At 45.6% G+C, this 17,076-nt stretch overlaps 1 protein-coding gene across 2 annotated transcripts; it reads right to left on the reverse strand.

Annotated features, from left to right (window-relative positions):
* Window positions 1-2,665: 2,665 nt before the first annotated feature.
* On the reverse strand, window positions 2,666-16,730 carry LOC126533801 (uncharacterized). 2 transcript variants are annotated; one of them, XM_055072391.2, is made up of 5 exons: window positions 14,161-16,730; window positions 11,808-11,901; window positions 8,334-8,467; window positions 6,769-7,064; window positions 2,666-3,116 (listed from the first exon to the last, which is right to left on the reverse strand). In XM_055072391.2, the coding sequence occupies exons 3-5, from the start codon at window positions 8,416-8,418 to the stop codon at window positions 2,871-2,873; spliced, it is 627 nt and encodes a 208-aa protein (XP_054928366.1). In that variant the 5' UTR covers window positions 8,419-8,467; window positions 11,808-11,901; window positions 14,161-16,730; the 3' UTR covers window positions 2,666-2,870. The 2 variants fall into 2 exon arrangements, with proteins under 2 accessions (XP_054928366.1, XP_050036961.2); XM_050181004.3 differs by lacking the exon at window positions 11,808-11,901.
* Between the last annotated feature and the right edge of the window lie 346 nt (window positions 16,731-17,076).

Here is a 17,076-nt window from a genome sequence, read left to right on the forward strand (position 1 = left end):
TGCTGTTGTTTCCGTACAAGCAACTACTTCTATGTTGACGCATACCCAACTGTGTTGACCGACATTTTGATGACCGCATGACGAAAGTCAGTTTGCTCGCCTTTCTTTCCAATGTGACAGCAAAGTCACGTGACGTTCCGTGCGAAGCTAGCATTGAACTCAGCTCGGCGTTGTACGGCGCTTTGAATGGCCGAACTACGGTTGCGCCTAGCTGGCAACAACCAGCGTTATATGTTGAGCGCGCCAGACGTTCGGCAAAACAACTTGTAAAGCACATAGGCAATCTCTTGAAGCTGGCGGCAATCTCGGTGCTGAAGGCATTTCCGCGACTAACTGAGAGCTGCAGAGACCCCGCTATTGCGCGATATGATCCACGACTGCAACGCACCCCGGAGGCAGCAGCGTTTCCTGGGTGCCGGTTGCCGGCAACAAGCGACTGATTGATGTCGACCTTGCCTCGGAATCGCATCCGTTGGAACGCCAAGACGGAGACATGCCACATCCGGCGAGTGTTTTCAGCTGCATTTACGGAGGATCTTACTATTTTTAACCAAGATTACTTACATGTACCAACTACATTAGTGCAGCTTTTTAGGGAGCATCGATTAAGGGCATCGGTAACGGCATTTTCACAGGAAATAACTCCAATAATGCTTTTGTCCATATTGATTTAGGTGCCCAGCAAAGAACATGAAGTGGTCAAGTCTTTTGTGGCACCCCTCAACAAGGCGCGTCTCATAACTACGAGGTTGTTCTGAATTGTTCAATATACGAATCAATCAATCAATTCTTCCTGGGCTATACCAGTGACGTGAGGGCCATGAGCTGGGCGAAGTTCTGTGATGGGAGAAATGCAGGAACACATATATACTGAGGTCAGGTGAACATTTTATAGAATGTGATGCCCTCTAGAAGTGGTAAATTGCGCGCCGCGCGCATTCGCTCCCAAGTTATGGAAAAATCACTTGTACTTTGGAATCTATTCAGAGTCATTCCAAGAGCACAAACAGATAGAAGGTAAGGCACTGAATCGTAAATGTAGTGGAACTGAACCGCACAACCATCCTTTTAGGGTTGCTGTGTTCGGAGCTTCTTTGAACGGCTGCAGCGTCATGCAGTAAGAACCAGTGGAGGTCCTGAGGATTTCAGGATATCTTTCGCAAGTTTATTCGGCTGTGAACGAAACTCGGAAGAGCATAATTCAGCATTCTTCTTACGCAAAGCTTTAGGACCAACAAAAGAGTTGCCATCCAGGTTGTCTGACTGCTGCCGCTGCCTAGACCACTCCCAGGGCAGTTCAAGTGAAATTTGAAGAGGTGCCAAAGCAGGAGACGGCTGTAAGAAGACTGTTTGTTCTAATTCCCTACGCTCAGAGGGTGTCCCACCGCTTGCAAAAGTGGCCTTCCGGCACGATGTCAATTTTTTCTTCAAGCGATGTTTTTCATGTATTTGGCTGCCACTTTCCGGGTGCTGGCGTCCAGTGTACCTTTTTGTTTTGCTAGATGCGTGCGTTTTTTTTTTGTATAGTGTTAACTATTACCGGATAAACTGCAAATAGAGCAAGCCTGGGGTGACCTGTGATGTATGCGAGTGCGCACGTGAACTCAAACTCAAACACACTATCGTCGCCATGCCGGCATATTTATATTACAGGCTTGATTCCATTGTAATCACCCGATCGTTATCATGCCACCATCACCGTTCTGCCATCTTCACTCGGTCGTCCTCACAATATTTTCATTTCCTCGTCTTCCTAGGACGGTCACTGCGCCGTCGTAATCTTGCTGCCGTCTTCATTTCGAAAAAAATGGAACCACCTCAATCAGACCATCTTCATTCTACTGTCATCTTGCCATCGTCAGGTTGTCGGTGTCATTGTGTCGCAGTCACAGAATCGTTCTCATAGGTTTACGTCTATACATTCGTCGTGATACCGTCATGGTCCCTCAATCGTCATTATTTCGCGTCATCCACCAGCGTCCTCCCATTGTCATCATACCATCGTCATTACTTCATTGCCGTCAATTCTTCGTCGTCGTGCGTGGGTTCTGCTGTTTGAGTCCAGAAGTTTATGTTTAGCGAGACGTTTTCTTGTTAAACTATTGTCAACTTGTCCGGGTGCTCAACACTCGGAAATGGTCTCTAAACAGCAATAGCTTTCTTCTCAAACCCTAACATAACCTTCGCTCAAACCGTCGCCCACATCACGTGGGATTCCCATAATATTCTTTTCCCAATATGAATAAGCGATGCGCTATCTTATCAACTTTGCAAAAGCCTTTAGCAGAAAGCTGCACCCGTGACTCTTTTGGTGCACTAATAGGCACATATGAAATTATGTATGCTGCAATTGTTAGTAGTCGTAAAAAGAAGCGTTTATCAGCGGAAGCCATAGCACTGAACTGACGCTACGTCGCCTTTACATTCGGCTCAGGGACCACGGCACTTTGCTTAAAGAGACCACCTTTACTCAGGTGGCAATAGAATGCCGCACATACGGACTGGGTCCAATATTATAAAACAAAGCAGTTTTTCTCGAGGCAAGGGGAACAGCTTGTTTTTTGCATTACTGTTCAAAACAGACATCTTAGTTCTCATACAGGACCATCCGGTCTTGCTTTTTCTGTGCTCTTTACTGCGTGCTGCAGCCATTGATAAGTCGTAGTAATAGTAGCAGTATTTCATTGTTTATTTTTTAACCATGAAAACCATGACCATGAAAACCATGAAACTATAATCATGAAAAAACTATGTAAAATACTTCTGACAGAATTCTCAGCTGTCAGCTCGTGACAGCCAAAGTGACTACGATTTATTAATTCTTGTTTTCTGAAAGGTGAAGTTCCTGCCTTGGCAGAATTCCTTTGGATCTAGTGGGCGTCAGGCATAAAGAATAAAGCGTCCACACGAAGGAACCTGTTCCAAAACAGCTGCAGGTGCGGCATCCCGGCGATTTCGAGGACAGTCAGGAAATTGTGCACTGCTGGGCTAACTCCTGTCGCGAACAAACGCGGGTCCTCAAGGCTGTCAACTCTGATGTGGTGAAGCTGCAGCCGGTAGGGGCCTTCAGGTGTTGGCTTAGCGGTGAAGTAGAGGCGCATCTGACTGCTTGAGATCTAGGAATCGTAAAAAAAAGCAAACAAAGATGTCATTGCTAAATACATTATGCACGTCCTACACGCAGCTTGAAATTTACTCATATGTACTTTCGTAGCGCAGCTAATCAAAAATATTTTGTATTTGCGCGTTTTATTCCCGTGTCTCTTGGCGTAAAGGAAACGGGTGCTTGTGGCTGTGCTCCCACACACTCGCACTACGCAGTATGGCAAACACGGCGATCCTCTCAAATAGCTAGTTGCCGTTGGTACAATAGGAGTATACGTGTGATTAGAACTAAATTGATAGAGCACCAGGTTACATTGCGGGGGGAGCGAGACTTGATTCCTTTAAGTATAAACTATTAGGCGAAGCAGGAGCACCCAGCAGCCATGCTTTTGAAAGTCTGAGAAGGCTTGGAAAGAAAGCTTCGCTTCAAATACTTTGCTTGAATTGATATGCGGCAATTGTGTTAGAAGCCACATCAGTGCATGTATAGACTACAGGCAGGTTCCCAGATTGCACGACGAACAAACAGTCACGCATATGGTATCATATCGAAAACCATGCAATTAAAAAAATATATTAGCAGTCTTTGTAAAGAGAATAAACATTTTTATTAGGTAAATGCAGCTTTGGAGAGGTGTCCTCACTCCAGATTGCCTTGAGCTCGGGCCGCGTCCTGGGCCCTCGCGATCAGCCGTTGCTGATGCTCGAGGTCGGAGCTGGCCAAGGCTCTCTCCCAAAGCTCGTTGGTGTGGTAAGGGTTCGAAGGATTTGAATCTTTCCTTCAGCACGACCCAGCATCTCCGAGGTGTCATTTATAAAGGTATTATCTGTTTTCCTGATATGGTATGAAACATTTATCTATTGCGGATGCAAATCTCAGCTCTTTCCCGGAATTCAAATGCTAGATAGCAAACTGCTAACAAGAACACTACCCAGAAAGCCCCGGTGAATGCGGTATTGTCTTATTCTTAACAGACAGCTCATGTTATCGTGCTAGATAATAGATATAGCCAGCAAATGTAGAACTCTGCGGACGTCAGCTGAGGTTCACACACGACGCCCACGCTACACACAACATAAGGTCCTGCATGATTATTTTTAGAGAGGGATTTCTTTAGCGGCAGAGAAGCGCGGGGGCATAGCATTGCCACCTTGCCTGTCGCGCAGAGTAAAGTATGCATTTTGTACGTTTTCGGCAGGATTTTTTTTAGATTCTGTAGAACTCTGACACATACGGCCCTACTTCAGGCCTTACGATTCGGAAAATAGTCCCAGTTTTCGTTTTACCGCTCAATTTCTGAAGGAGGGCCTCGCACATGGCTACAGATATCGAAAAAAGGATTACGTGCCTTCACCTGACTGGAGGCGAACGATCTGCCTAGTAAAAAAAAGCGTTTTTTTAAAGAAGACCCCACAAATGTACCGAGGTTGCCTTTTTACCGCATGTTTGATGGCGCATATCTCGAAAATGAGGTCATCTACAGATTTCTTTCTAAGTGGGTATGCTTTGGAACTTCATCAGATAAAATGTGTATATCGGAACATGTGCTGTAAGGTAATTAGTTAAGAATGTTATTAGTCGTTTTTTTTTTTTGTGATTAGACAATTTCGCATTTCGATTTCTTGTACGAAAAATGTCACCTTTTCACTAATCCCGCTCGAAGACCACAACTGTGCTACCTGCCACAGGTGATCTTTAAAAAATTTTTGCCGGTCCTCCCAAAAACACTCAGCGTATTTTTTTTTCCTCACGCGGACAGCAATTACCGTTCCAACGATCAAAGCTACCAGCTATCCCAATTACTCCCTGTGTTGAGGTTAACCAAAGGACTCTGGTAAAGGTATAGCTTCCTTTGGCAGCCAGTAACCGTTCACCTTGAACAAGATCTTGGGACCATGGCCTTGCATATCGCAGCTACAGAAGGCCACGAAATTGCTGCTACGATATTTTAAAGGTACTGGATTGAGTCACCGTCTGTGATCCGGACTGAGTGACCGATCGATATCCCCAGTGGACTTCCTCTTCTTTTAATCTGTAGGGTAGCCAACCGGGCTCAGTCCTCGTTAACCTCCCTGCCTTTCGTTTATTATTTGCTCTCTTTCTCTCTCTGGCTGCACTCTGACCAAGACGAAGCCAAGAAGGCCGCATATTCGACTTATTCAATATTCAATCTCCACAGACACCAAAATCTGCGTAATTTGCACTCCTTTCCCATCTAACTGCTGCTGTGACACCAATCCCAATTCTGTGTTTCGCATTTCTCTTGTACTTACGTTCTTGAACACATCCTTCCATTTTCTTCTTTCCGGATTTCTTACTTTCGCTCCACATGACCAAATACGGGGCAAGTGACAGGGCCCAGTTGCCTTTCAACCGCAGCATAACGTCCCCTTATCCTCCTTGGTGAGTTTCACAGTCTTGTTTCTAATATCTACGTTTAGTTGATTAACTGACTGAATGACTGATTGAATGATTTGCTCAATGCGAAGTATCCAGGAGAGACCTGAATTGGAGCTACCACGTCGGATAAAAAGAGCACGCCCTTCGCTGAGCACACTTGGCTGAGCGCACATTAAAGAATTCCACTATTGAGTGCAAGCTGCTGAAAAACGCACTCAGTTCTTTCACATGGCTGCACTGTCTAGTCACCCTGTTTTTTATGGGAGGTTCATACACTTCAAGCAGCCAACAAAAAAAATCCGTGACTTCGCCGCATCCATATGGGGACGGATTACCAGCGAAGCTCTGCAGGCTGCATGCATGGGCTACATGCACTACGAAATCATATATATATTTCATACGCCACCACACTACGCCAACACAAGCGTCGCAGCGGTCGCCACACGTCCCACGCATGCGCTGCAACCGATGCTTCAGGCGCGCCGTCACCTCCGCCGCGCGTGACGTTATAGCCACAGTAGCGCTGGGCATTTGCACAGGTCACGTCACCACACTCTCTCCCCCTTTATTATTCGTCCAGCAGGATTTAAAACAAATAAAGTGCACGAGGGCCAACTTGCCACTCTAGATGAACTTTCTAATATATATCTGCTGTTTCATTTACAACGCCGAATTTACGTGGTTCTCTTTGGACTTAAGAAAATAAACTCATTTCTGGAAGCTGGCGAAGCGATTGAAGCCTGCTTCACCGTCGCCGGCGAGTCGGCCATCGCGTTGCTGCACATGCGCCGTGATACGGACATAAGCCGGTGGCGTTTCCCTCCGCGCATCACGGGCGGTGGAACGCACCAACAGTGCCAACAAGTATCGTGGCAGCGTCGTGCGTTCCTTAAAGAAGTCGCATGCGCAGCACCCGCGTTAAGATCAGAGGATCTCGAAAGACGCGCTGTCAGTATTGATTGCACCTGCAGTGTCCAGTTAAGCATGCGGGTTAAAATATTAAAAAACGATTAGCCGAACCGGACGCCCCATGAACGCTACACGCTCAATCGTGTAGCAGCGGAACCCACGGATTTTACCAGCAGTCTTCAAAGATGGAGGGTGGAGGGGTGCATTTGGGGAAGGGGTGTGCATTTGGGGCTCGAGGGCAAGAGCACCTCAACCGCGCCGCGGCTAACACCTAAAACACTCGTAACCATACAGTAAGTTCTCCGTTATTTGTTCTCACTAATGAAACTAAACATATTAAAGAAGTTGCCTACCCTTGTTCCAAGTTTCCCACTGACGCCGGTACAGCTCTTCCAGTCCAAAGTGATGCGCAGTGGATCATCGGCAAAAACAACAGCCTCAAGAAAGGTGGTGTTGCTCGCGCAGAAGCTGTGGGCTGGCTTGTAGGCCCACAGGCTTCCGAGGCCCGCCAGTTCTGGCTTCGAGAATTCGAATCCCAGTATCCAGGTCTCCCTCATGTTGCTTCGCATGGTGATCGTCTCTGGTATTCGCCGCAGGTAGGAATTTATAGTTCCTGTCCAGTCAATATCCGGTGCGTTGTCGCAGCGTGCTCTGAAAAAGAGATGTGTGGCACATGTGAAATATGAAAAGTTGGCTGATGGCAAATAAGTGGAGTGACACGCCTGCTTCCTATTGGTGTCCTGACTTTCATTTCATTTCCTGCCGTGCCCTGCGTTTAAGTTCCTTGACTGGGAGCTCGCGTATGCATCAGCTACAGGCACATATTCTGGTAATCAACTGCTTCACGGGGGGGGGCTAAACACTTTGGTCGTTTATAGTTGCATCCATAAACTGGCACACACGGACACTGACCCGTAAAAACGAAATAGACATGTAACTTTCCAACCCACACTCTGCAGAGCTATGCCTTACCGATTAGTACTGATTATAACTGGTCGTTTCTTCGCCGATACCTCAATCTGAATATCAGGTAAGCTATAGTGGGGGACTTCGCATTATTTGAACGATCCACGTTACAAAACATGACCACATCGGAACGCGGCCGGTGAGCCGCAAATGACACTCACGAAGTCGTTTTCGTCGTCGCGAGTTTATTCAGTGCGTTCTCATAGACTGCAACAACATTCCGATTGAGACTACATGGCAACTTAGAAATATTCGATAGCTACTCACTGTTGCATATTTTATCAATAGCGTATTCATTATAAGTTTCTAGTTATCCGGGAAAAAATGTTTTCTCTAGTGTTTCAAATAATCTCAGTAAACATTATATTATAAGCAGTCAACAGACGCTGACACGAAGGGCAACAAAGGGAAATTACTTTTATTTTCTAATTAAATAAATTTTAGATTAAAGCAAGTGAAAGTGGATGGTAGAACACTTTGCCGCAGGTGGGGAGCAATCCCACGTCTTCCCATTACGCGTGGGATGCTGTACCAATCAAACTACGCCGGCGCCATTTTTCGATCCACTTTCTTGGGTATTTATGCTTTACTACAAGAACTAACCGTGGCAGTGTTATGTCACAAACCTTGGCAAACACTCGCAAACCTTGGCGTCGGATGAGGAAGATTCTTTCTGCCGCAAGGGTCACGAGTACGTGATCTTTTTTTGGTGAAGGCAACCATTCAATCAAACCCCACAAACTACCTGAAGGCATCAGTGTTGCCGGCTTCGTGACCCTCGTTATGTAATGAAGGAGAACAAATGGCGTTAACCGAGGGACACACACTGACGAAGTCGGGCCCCTCGTTTAACCTCTTTCTTCTCGCTCAGTAAACATCATTGTGACATAAGCATACCTTTCATAAATGGGGGTCAGAGTTCGTGAGAGGCTAAAACAATCCTTTCCCTCACCTGTAACCAACATGGGGTAGTCCTGAGCTGTGCTGCCAAGTTGGAGCATAGAGAGCATTGCAAGAGAAATGGCGAGGGCAGCCATTTCGATTCAAGATTTTCTCACTTCGTTGCAGCTTAGTTCTTGTGAAGTGCTGAAAGGAATAAAAGAAATTACGGAAAGCAGTGGCATATCAGCCTTCAAATTATTTTTAATAACTTCGAAAATAAAAGCTACGTTGTTGCAAATCGTAACGTGAAATTAAAGAAAAACGCCTGAATGTTTAGCATGGTGATTAAAGTAGTCAAAAATTTTTATTTAATTTTACTTATTTGTTTGCCTATTTACTTATATATACGTAGCAACCTTAAGAGGGTTATCGCATGATTGGGGTACCAGAAAATCAAAGGTAGCTAGCACGCAAGCAAAAAGAAATGCAATGAACATAATACATACATACATACATACATACATACATACATACATACATACACACATACATACATACATACATAATACATACATACATACATACAAACATACATACATACATACATACATACATACACACATACATACATACATACATACATACATACATACATACACACATACATACATACATACATACATACATACATACATACACACATACATACATACATACGTTCGCAATACACGGTCGTGAGAATCGCAACGTATGCAACCCGTGGCACCAATAACCAACTTGAGAAATTGCAAATTTTGAAAGTTAGGGGGTAGCTGGTTCCACATTTCAATGGATCGGGGAAAAAACTATATTTTGATTGGTCAGTCCTCGCGTACAGAGGTGTAATATTGTCACGTGGTGGTGACGTTAAGAACACAGTAGCAATACTGTGAAAGGCAAAACTAGATTTTATTGGGCGAACCTGTGCCCACAATACAGGCTACACTTATAGCACAACGAAAGCGGCGAACACAGTCGGCGATCGTCGGAAATCTGATCAGCGGGTCAAGCGCGTCGGCTTTTATACAGCAGTCATCGAATGTTCCAGACTAATCGTTGGGACCCGCATGCCTTCTACAAAGTTCTACACCATTCGTGTCAAGCGATGAAATCAGATAACACAAGGTTCGGCGACAACAGACAGTGGATAGAAGCATCAATAACTTTCCAGAAACTTCGGATACAGGCAGGCGCGTCCCGCGCTGTGCGATAACATTTGTTAGGCGGCCAAACGTGGTCGCCCGATAAAGTACACGTGTCAATATTAAGAGCGTGAAAATTCCTTGTAGGAGACGCTTTAGCAAACCTAATGTATTGGAAAGATGAGCAACATTCAGATGCAACAGTGGTGTAAAACAATTTAAGGCTTTCGGAGTGGTTCTACTCTCATAAGGAAGACGGTTTTAAGTAAGGAAGATTAGAACACTCGGATAAGTTCTTGTCGTAATACTGGTATATAAATCAAATGGTTATTTTTGTGCACTGATTCTCGTTTTTTCCGGTCGTATTTCCAATATGGGCTCCAAAGTCAAAACCTTATACAAGAGTGGGACGCGCTACAGTTCTATAAATGGGCAATTCTGTATCTTTAGGAGCTGAGCGCAGTGAATGCTTTAGGTCACCTAGATGTGAAAGATCATCAGAAGAGGTTCTTTTAATATGTTTCTACCAGAAAAATCGTGCGTGGAGATAATGCCAAGTTACCTATATTTAGGTATTATTTCCAGGAAAAACCCATTAGATATAAATCAAGGCAGAATTGTGTGTTGCGTGTTGAGGAGGGCGTAGAGATAGTTCTGTGGAAATAATATTTATCTCTGACTTCTTACACAAGGTAAAAAAGTTGGAAAACGCTATGTTCCATACGACCTGATCTTCAGAAGTAGTAATAGCGTTATAGATAACATTGTCATGAACCGAAAAACAGATTTTGGGTGATAGAACGTTGTCAGGAAGGTCATTTACATACAGGAGGAAGAGAACCAGGCTTAAAACTGAACTTTGTGGATCAGAAGTAACGGCCGCCGTATGTGATTTCTCCTGAGTTAAAACAGACGTATTGCGACCTATTTCAGAGAAAACTAGCAAACCAGGTTACTAGGGTGTGGTTATTTAGAGTACCATTTAGCTTGTAAATAAAGTTGGAACGTACATGTATCGAAGGCTTTGGGAAAGACTACAAATAAGGCATCGATATGAAGGCCTAGGTCTAGGGCATGGCAAATGTGTGCATTTGCGTAATGGTGATGAGGCCACAGCGAAATCCATGCTCTGGTTGGCCGTTAAAATATAGTTGACTTCAAGGAACTCAATAATGATCTTACGGGGACTATTTACTGAAGAGTAAACGGCTAGCACTTGGCTAGTGAAGACTACACAGGGCACACAGGCTTTAGCAGGTTCTAGTGAGACGGGAGAGACTCTGATCCAGCCCCACTACAACGTGTCTTCGCGGCTTTTCGCGACATTATCACCGGCCAGTGAAGCACCGGTTCTTTCGAGGGGGGGGGGGGGCGCCCGGCCCCTCCCCCCCTGGATACGTGTCTGACTGACACCGTGCGTAGTGTTGATATTACTTCGCCGTCACTCCAGCTGAAATTGGTCTGTAGTTGGATAGCTCTTGTGTACTCCAAGAATTCTGCAAGGGCACTACTTTCGCCACTTTCTATGCTTACGGAACGGTACTAGTTTGGCGGGATTTATTAAATATCGCTGTAATCGACCTGCTCAACCCGAACGCATACCAAAAAAAAAAAAAGCATTATGATTGTTACCGGAACCGAACCAATTTTTAGAATATAAATTTAAAACAATGTTCAAGACACTTGGCAAAGATATGCTTGAGTCATTGGAAGTCGCAAGTCTGAACTGAGAGATCCACCCTTTCAGTTCAGGCTCTAAGTAGTCTGTATATACGGCTGACTGAATAAAATGATTAGCCATTCCACTCAATGAAGGTGGAAGACCAACGAAGCTATGAAGCACACGACAACGAGGTCACACGGAATTTTGAGCGACGGTATGAACACATTTATTGCCTTGACCTCTGGTCATTGTGACGGAAAGTATGCCCACACATTTATTTTTATACGTCCGCATTCTTTCGTGGTATACATTCCTTTTTTTCATTTCGCAATAATTTGAGGCAAAAAATTTGAAACCGGAATTGCTGCACCGACTTTCAGTGGGTCAGGGCCGTCAGCGCCTTCGAAGAGAGAGGTGCAGTATGGGAACGATAGCATGATGCATCGGAGGCAGCTGTGGAAAAAGACGACGACGAACGTTTCGAGCAGTGGAAGGAGCCATTGCTCAGGATGAGTTTTTTGCTCACACAGATTTGTTGACGGAACCTCAGCCATAAACAGCTTCGCTGTAATACGAGTTGAAAGCAGTTGCAATGAGATGGGGGTCAATAGTGCAGACACAGTTTATTATGGTGAATTTAGATGTTGTTCTTCCAGGCGAAATCACATCCTAGGTATTTTATAGAGAAAAAAACATGTACCGTGTGCGAGATGTGCTGATAGAGGCACTCAGGTTATTCACAAGCACTTCTTCCAGCTCTCATCTTGGAGTAACGGCGAAGTAGAATGGTTATTCTGCACAGTGTGAGTGAAAAATTTACTTCTCTGTAGTGCGACACTGTGTGCAGAAATTGAAGCAACACATCAAACACAATGATAGCAAACAGGACAGTTGTCTTCACTTGAATCTGATCTCACAGCTAAAGTTATATTGCTCGTTACGCATTTATAGCTCCACATTGCAGAATAATCGCTGCTGGTCGCGTACATTAGAGAATATGCAACACCATTTCTGTAGCACACGCAATTTTATGACGATTTTCATGCTTTGGCAACTTTACATCCGCATTAGGGCAGATACCTATTTCAGCTAGTGATGGAAGTTGTGCACTATATAATGGGCCACAAGTCGCGTGCTGACTCCTGTATGACTTAGTGGACAGTTCGCGTCAGTGGTTATGCCACATAAATTGGCATGTGACCTTTTTTTTTCAATTTACTATAACCCCCGATTAGTAGATGTGCCAATGCGTCAGGAGGGGTATGTAACCACACATGTACGCAATCAACAGCGCTCCATCCACAACAAACACCGCCTTGTCGAGCGCGGTTGCTTGATGGGGAGTCATTGCAATGAACTTGAAGCCAGAATCCTAAGGACACAACGGAGTTTCAACTGGGGTGCAGTAATTATGGCACGAGATATTTTGTCTTGGTGTCACTTCGCATTTGGGGTTGGACACGAGAATGGCACTTCGTGTAGTTGCATTGGCAACACCTTGTGTTGCTACATAGCTTTAATTGACGCACCTGTGGTTTGGAATATGCGGCAGCATGCAAGACATTTCAAATAGAACAACCCTGGCTCGCTCCGAACGGTCAATTTAGGTTATTGATACGCGTCGGTTTAGGTTATACTATAGGCGTCGTAACAGCCTAATCAAAACACGCTAACGAAATTGGCAGGCCTTTCAAGAAATTTGAGACAATTTAGTATAGTGTACCGCGCAGAGTTTCGACGCTACAAAGGCCCACATGGATGGTTTTCTTAAATGAGCAAAACTACGTGGTCTCACGCCCAATTATGAGCAATAAAGCATTCTCGTAAGCCTTATGCGTTGTAGTAAATATATACAGGTGCACTGTCGCACTGTTTCGCTACATGCTGGCGCATGAAATTTACACAATGCACTCACGTGTACTATTCAGTATATTTTGTGGCGCTGTATGTTCGTTTTTGGGAGCCAGATATAACGCCTAGAAATGAGGATCACAAGAAAGCTGATTGCGGTTAAACAAGGTATCTAAGATTTATAGGTCCTTTAAAGCGGATTCAGGGTGAAAAATTTACTGATAATTGCCTAATGTGGCACACAAAGGAACTTAAATAAGGAGCGCAGTGTGATCACTTTGACGCCAGTATTGCGTCCCATAACGTGTGATTTCTTCTCGTTGTTTTAAACCGTAACTAATTCAACCTGACATATTCTTATAGGACTCACTCTTTTTCCATATGCGTGCACGAGAATGAGAAGTTTTCTGCTTAAGTGTCTTTAGTAATATTTAGCCCAATTATTCTGCAAAAAAAGGTTCTCTATTCTTCACCTGCGATGCGAGTTGATACACGTTCATGTCGAAGACAAAATGATTGTAATCAAACTAAAAATCAATATTCGAGGACAGAAGGTAATTTGTCTCGCCAAATTCCGACAACACAGTCATAATTCCTTGGCGTAGTTAGTAATTCCCGAGAGACACTTGCCTCTAGAAAGTCGTGCACCACAAAGAAGACGTATTGACTATACAGGACGAGAACCTGGTCGTATTCTCGAGAACATTTCTCCCTTATTTTGCGTGTCACTTAAGCGACAACTATTCTTTTCATCAAATATCAGCCTATGAAAGGAGTTCAGAATAAGTGCAGGCGACATACGCATTTTCAGTTTGTTCACCTACACCAGAGAGTCAATTGCGATAATATCTGGGAATTCGTTTCATTTACTTTTGCATGTATAAAAAAATTTTTTTTTAAATTATGGGGTTTTACGTGCCAAAACCACTTTCTGATTATGAGGCACGCCGTAGTGGAGGACTCCGGAAATTTAGACCACCTGGGGTTCTTTAACGTGCACCTAAATCTAAGTACACGGGTGTTTTCGCATTTCGCCCCCATCGAAATGCGGCCGCCGAGGCCGGGATTCGATCCCGCGACCTCGTGCTCAGCAGCCCAACACCATAGCCACTGAGCAACCACGGCGGGTGCTTTTGCATGTATACTGCACTCCACTGATATATGTTGTGAATGCCCGTATAAGAAAAAGCAACGCAGCTCACCTATAGTTCCAGCCTTTTTGCAAGGACCTTCGTTGTGGTTGGTGTGAACCTGGAATAGAAACCACTTCGGCGAAGTGCAGCATTTATAAGCGCTGACGATCTGATTTCACCATCCATTATCAACCTGAATTACGTACCGAGTGTGTCGGACGCCTAAAAACAAGTTGCATAAAACTCATGGACTACGTCCTGTGGTGACAACTTCGACATTACATGCGTTTCCATCTTTCTAATTGAGTGCTCGTGAGTCCTGCTCTCTTGCGATATGGTTCATGTCCGCATATCGCCACTGTAGCCTAGCTACATCCTTGACGTTCCTTGTCGGCAACAAACGAGGTATTTGAGGCGTCCTTCCCGCTAATTTGAGTTCGTTGCACCGTGACCACTGCACCACGTCGCATCCGGCAAGCACATAATGAGGCTATCCGTCCAATGAAGCTCGTGAAGTTCTGCGTGTTTTTGTGTGCTATGACGTAATTTATTGATAGTGTTTGCTCGTAGAGCATAAGGACGAAATAGAAAGGCGCTTGTATATCTAGATCACCACGCAGGGTTTTCAAGCCTCTAGCCATCTGCGGAACGATGTCTTCAGCGCGTCTCTGTTCGTAAGCACTGGGATTTCCTCAATGTTAGAAATACGAAAACAGTCAAAAGTTCTGTTACATGCGATCAAGGTTTTCCCCATTTTACTGAAGGAATTCGTGTATACTTTTCTAGTAATGCATGCATGAGAAGAAGGTGGACTGCCCTAATCGCAATAAAAGTATTATTCTCTGTGTCTATAATACCGAAAGCTCAACAATCGAAAATCTGAATATCTCCACATTGTGTTCTAATTATACGTTGAGGCTATTTGTTGGCGGTATACAGCACACCCTGCAACTGCCTCTTGGTTGCAGAAAGAGCGTCCTGGAGGTTATTACACGTCTCACGGCGCTGGCATGGGGCACTGCCACCAGCTTTTTCTACGCATCGCTACTCACTTTGCGTAGCAGATGAGACAGAAGCAAGCCCTAAGGGTTTCAAGCTTGCATTGCACTATCCTGTTCGCTCGGACCACTGCAGGCAGCACGTTGTGGTCGGCACACACGTGATATGCCTGAACGCGAATGATCGTGCTTACAACGCTCATGGTTACGGTGGCAGGCAGAACGCTGTCATGGCTCCACTGCACAGGCGATTGAATACCGAAGGCAGTCAGCAGGATCGTGCACTACACTAGCGTCATTATGAAGCATCAAATCGAGCAATTATGGAGCTACCTCCTTCGCATGGATGCACAGTTTCTGATCAGGGGTCAGCCTCCCCGAGAGTAAGAAGGATCGTAATCCTCTTGCCATGTATCGTTAAACTTATGTAAACTGCTTCATGTTTGCTCCACTTCCGACTAGCTCCTGACAAAGAAACGCTACATCTACCACACTATTTTTTAGCACGTATCTTTTTCATAACTTGTGATTTGAAGTTCCATACAATGTATCCTTAGAGACCTCGCAAAGATGCACTTGGCAATACAATTGAGCATAGAGTAGTTCCTATGTCTTCGTGATTTCAACTATGGTTTGACACACGACTTTCCTGAAGAGAAGATGCCGATAATACAGGAAATTATCAGTCCCATACCACACTCATTCTCTTCCCTGCCAAACGGTAACACAAAATCAACCGTGAGTGGAAACAAATTCGGAAGCCATTCCAATCTATGAAGGGGGATGACCAGCGAAGCTGTACCCATGTTTTATCTAAATATGAAACCCACAGATACAAAAATATTTCGGTGTTGTTTGTTATCTCACTCAAGTTACTATAGATTTTTGGTCGCTATGGTAGACGGTCAAGGGTTAGGTGACGCCGATGGACAGGTTCTTGGCGAAGATTAGGTCCAAACACCAGCACATCATGGTCGTTGGCACCTTGGGATCACTGCATCACTGTAGTCCAAACCGTTTCGAGCACAAACAAAGGCAGCCAATTGCCATCTGGTTGCGACACGTCCACGTTGAAGTCGCGAACGACAAGGACTGGAGTGTGGTCGTCATCGGCCGGATCGAGCAGCCATCCAAAGTGGTCATTCATAAGGTCCTCTACGTCGCGGTTGGAAGCGCCAGATTGAACGTACGCGGCGGCAACGACCCGTCTCGTCGTCCGTCTTTGCGGTGCACACGTTGGCACTAAACGCCACGCTTTCCAGATCTTGGGTGGTGAACGAAACATCGTACGGCCAAACGGAGGCGGCTACGTCGTTCCTTACTTATGTGGCAACTCCATCAGCTCCCGAGTCGACGCGACGGGCGCACACGACGCCGGGGCAGCCGTCGACTTGAACTCCGAAATCTCGGAGAGAACCTCGCGTAGACACCGTGGAACCCTCGTGCGCCTTCGTTGCGACCAGTGTCGTCGGGTATGCGCCGTCTCCTGCGCGCAGCGTTGCGGGCATGTTCCTCTTCTCGGGTCGCCGAATCGGCAAGACGACGCCGTTGCGCAGCACGAGCACGCTCTCCTTCAGGCAGCCCGGGGTCGTTGGCGCCATGTGGTTGGCGCGACGTAGACGCTTGCGCGCCGCGTCACGACCTCGTTCTTCATCTTGGGATGACAAGTGGGCGGCGCGACGCCGACGGTCGCCTTTCCGCCGTTGCTGTCAGCGTCGTTCCTCGTAAATTCGCTTATCGAGCGTCGAAGCACTCGTGTCCGTTGCCTTCTACGCTGGAAGGATGAGCGGCAACGGAGCCAGCTTTGGAAGGAGACGACGACGACGAACGCGTAGCAGTGGCACGAGCGCCTTCGCGCTGTTGCGCCGAGGAGCGCCGACATACGCGGGTTGATCGCGGCCCCGACGGGTTTACCGTGTCCATAGACAGCTTCGCTGTAAAACTGCCCCATCAGACACATCGTTATAAGTTTCGCGGGCTCTCTCTA

Source organism: Dermacentor andersoni, chromosome 7 (assembly GCF_023375885.2).
Source record: "Dermacentor andersoni chromosome 7, qqDerAnde1_hic_scaffold, whole genome shotgun sequence".
Classification (NCBI taxonomy): Eukaryota; Metazoa; Arthropoda; class Arachnida; order Ixodida; family Ixodidae; genus Dermacentor; species Dermacentor andersoni.

Coding starts and splice junctions, on each gene's coding strand:
- LOC126533801 (XM_050181004.3), bottom strand. CDS start 8,418: ATGGCTGCCCTCGCCATTTCTCTTGCAATGCTCTCTATGCTCCAACTT. Junction 7,065..8,333: donor CTACCCCATGTTGGTTACAG/GTGAGGGAAAGG, acceptor TCTTTTTCAGAG/CACGCTGCGACAACGCACCG. Junction 3,117..6,768: donor GTGGGAAACTTGGAACAAGG/GTAGGCAACTTC, acceptor TACGATTCCTAG/ATCTCAAGCAGTCAGATGCG.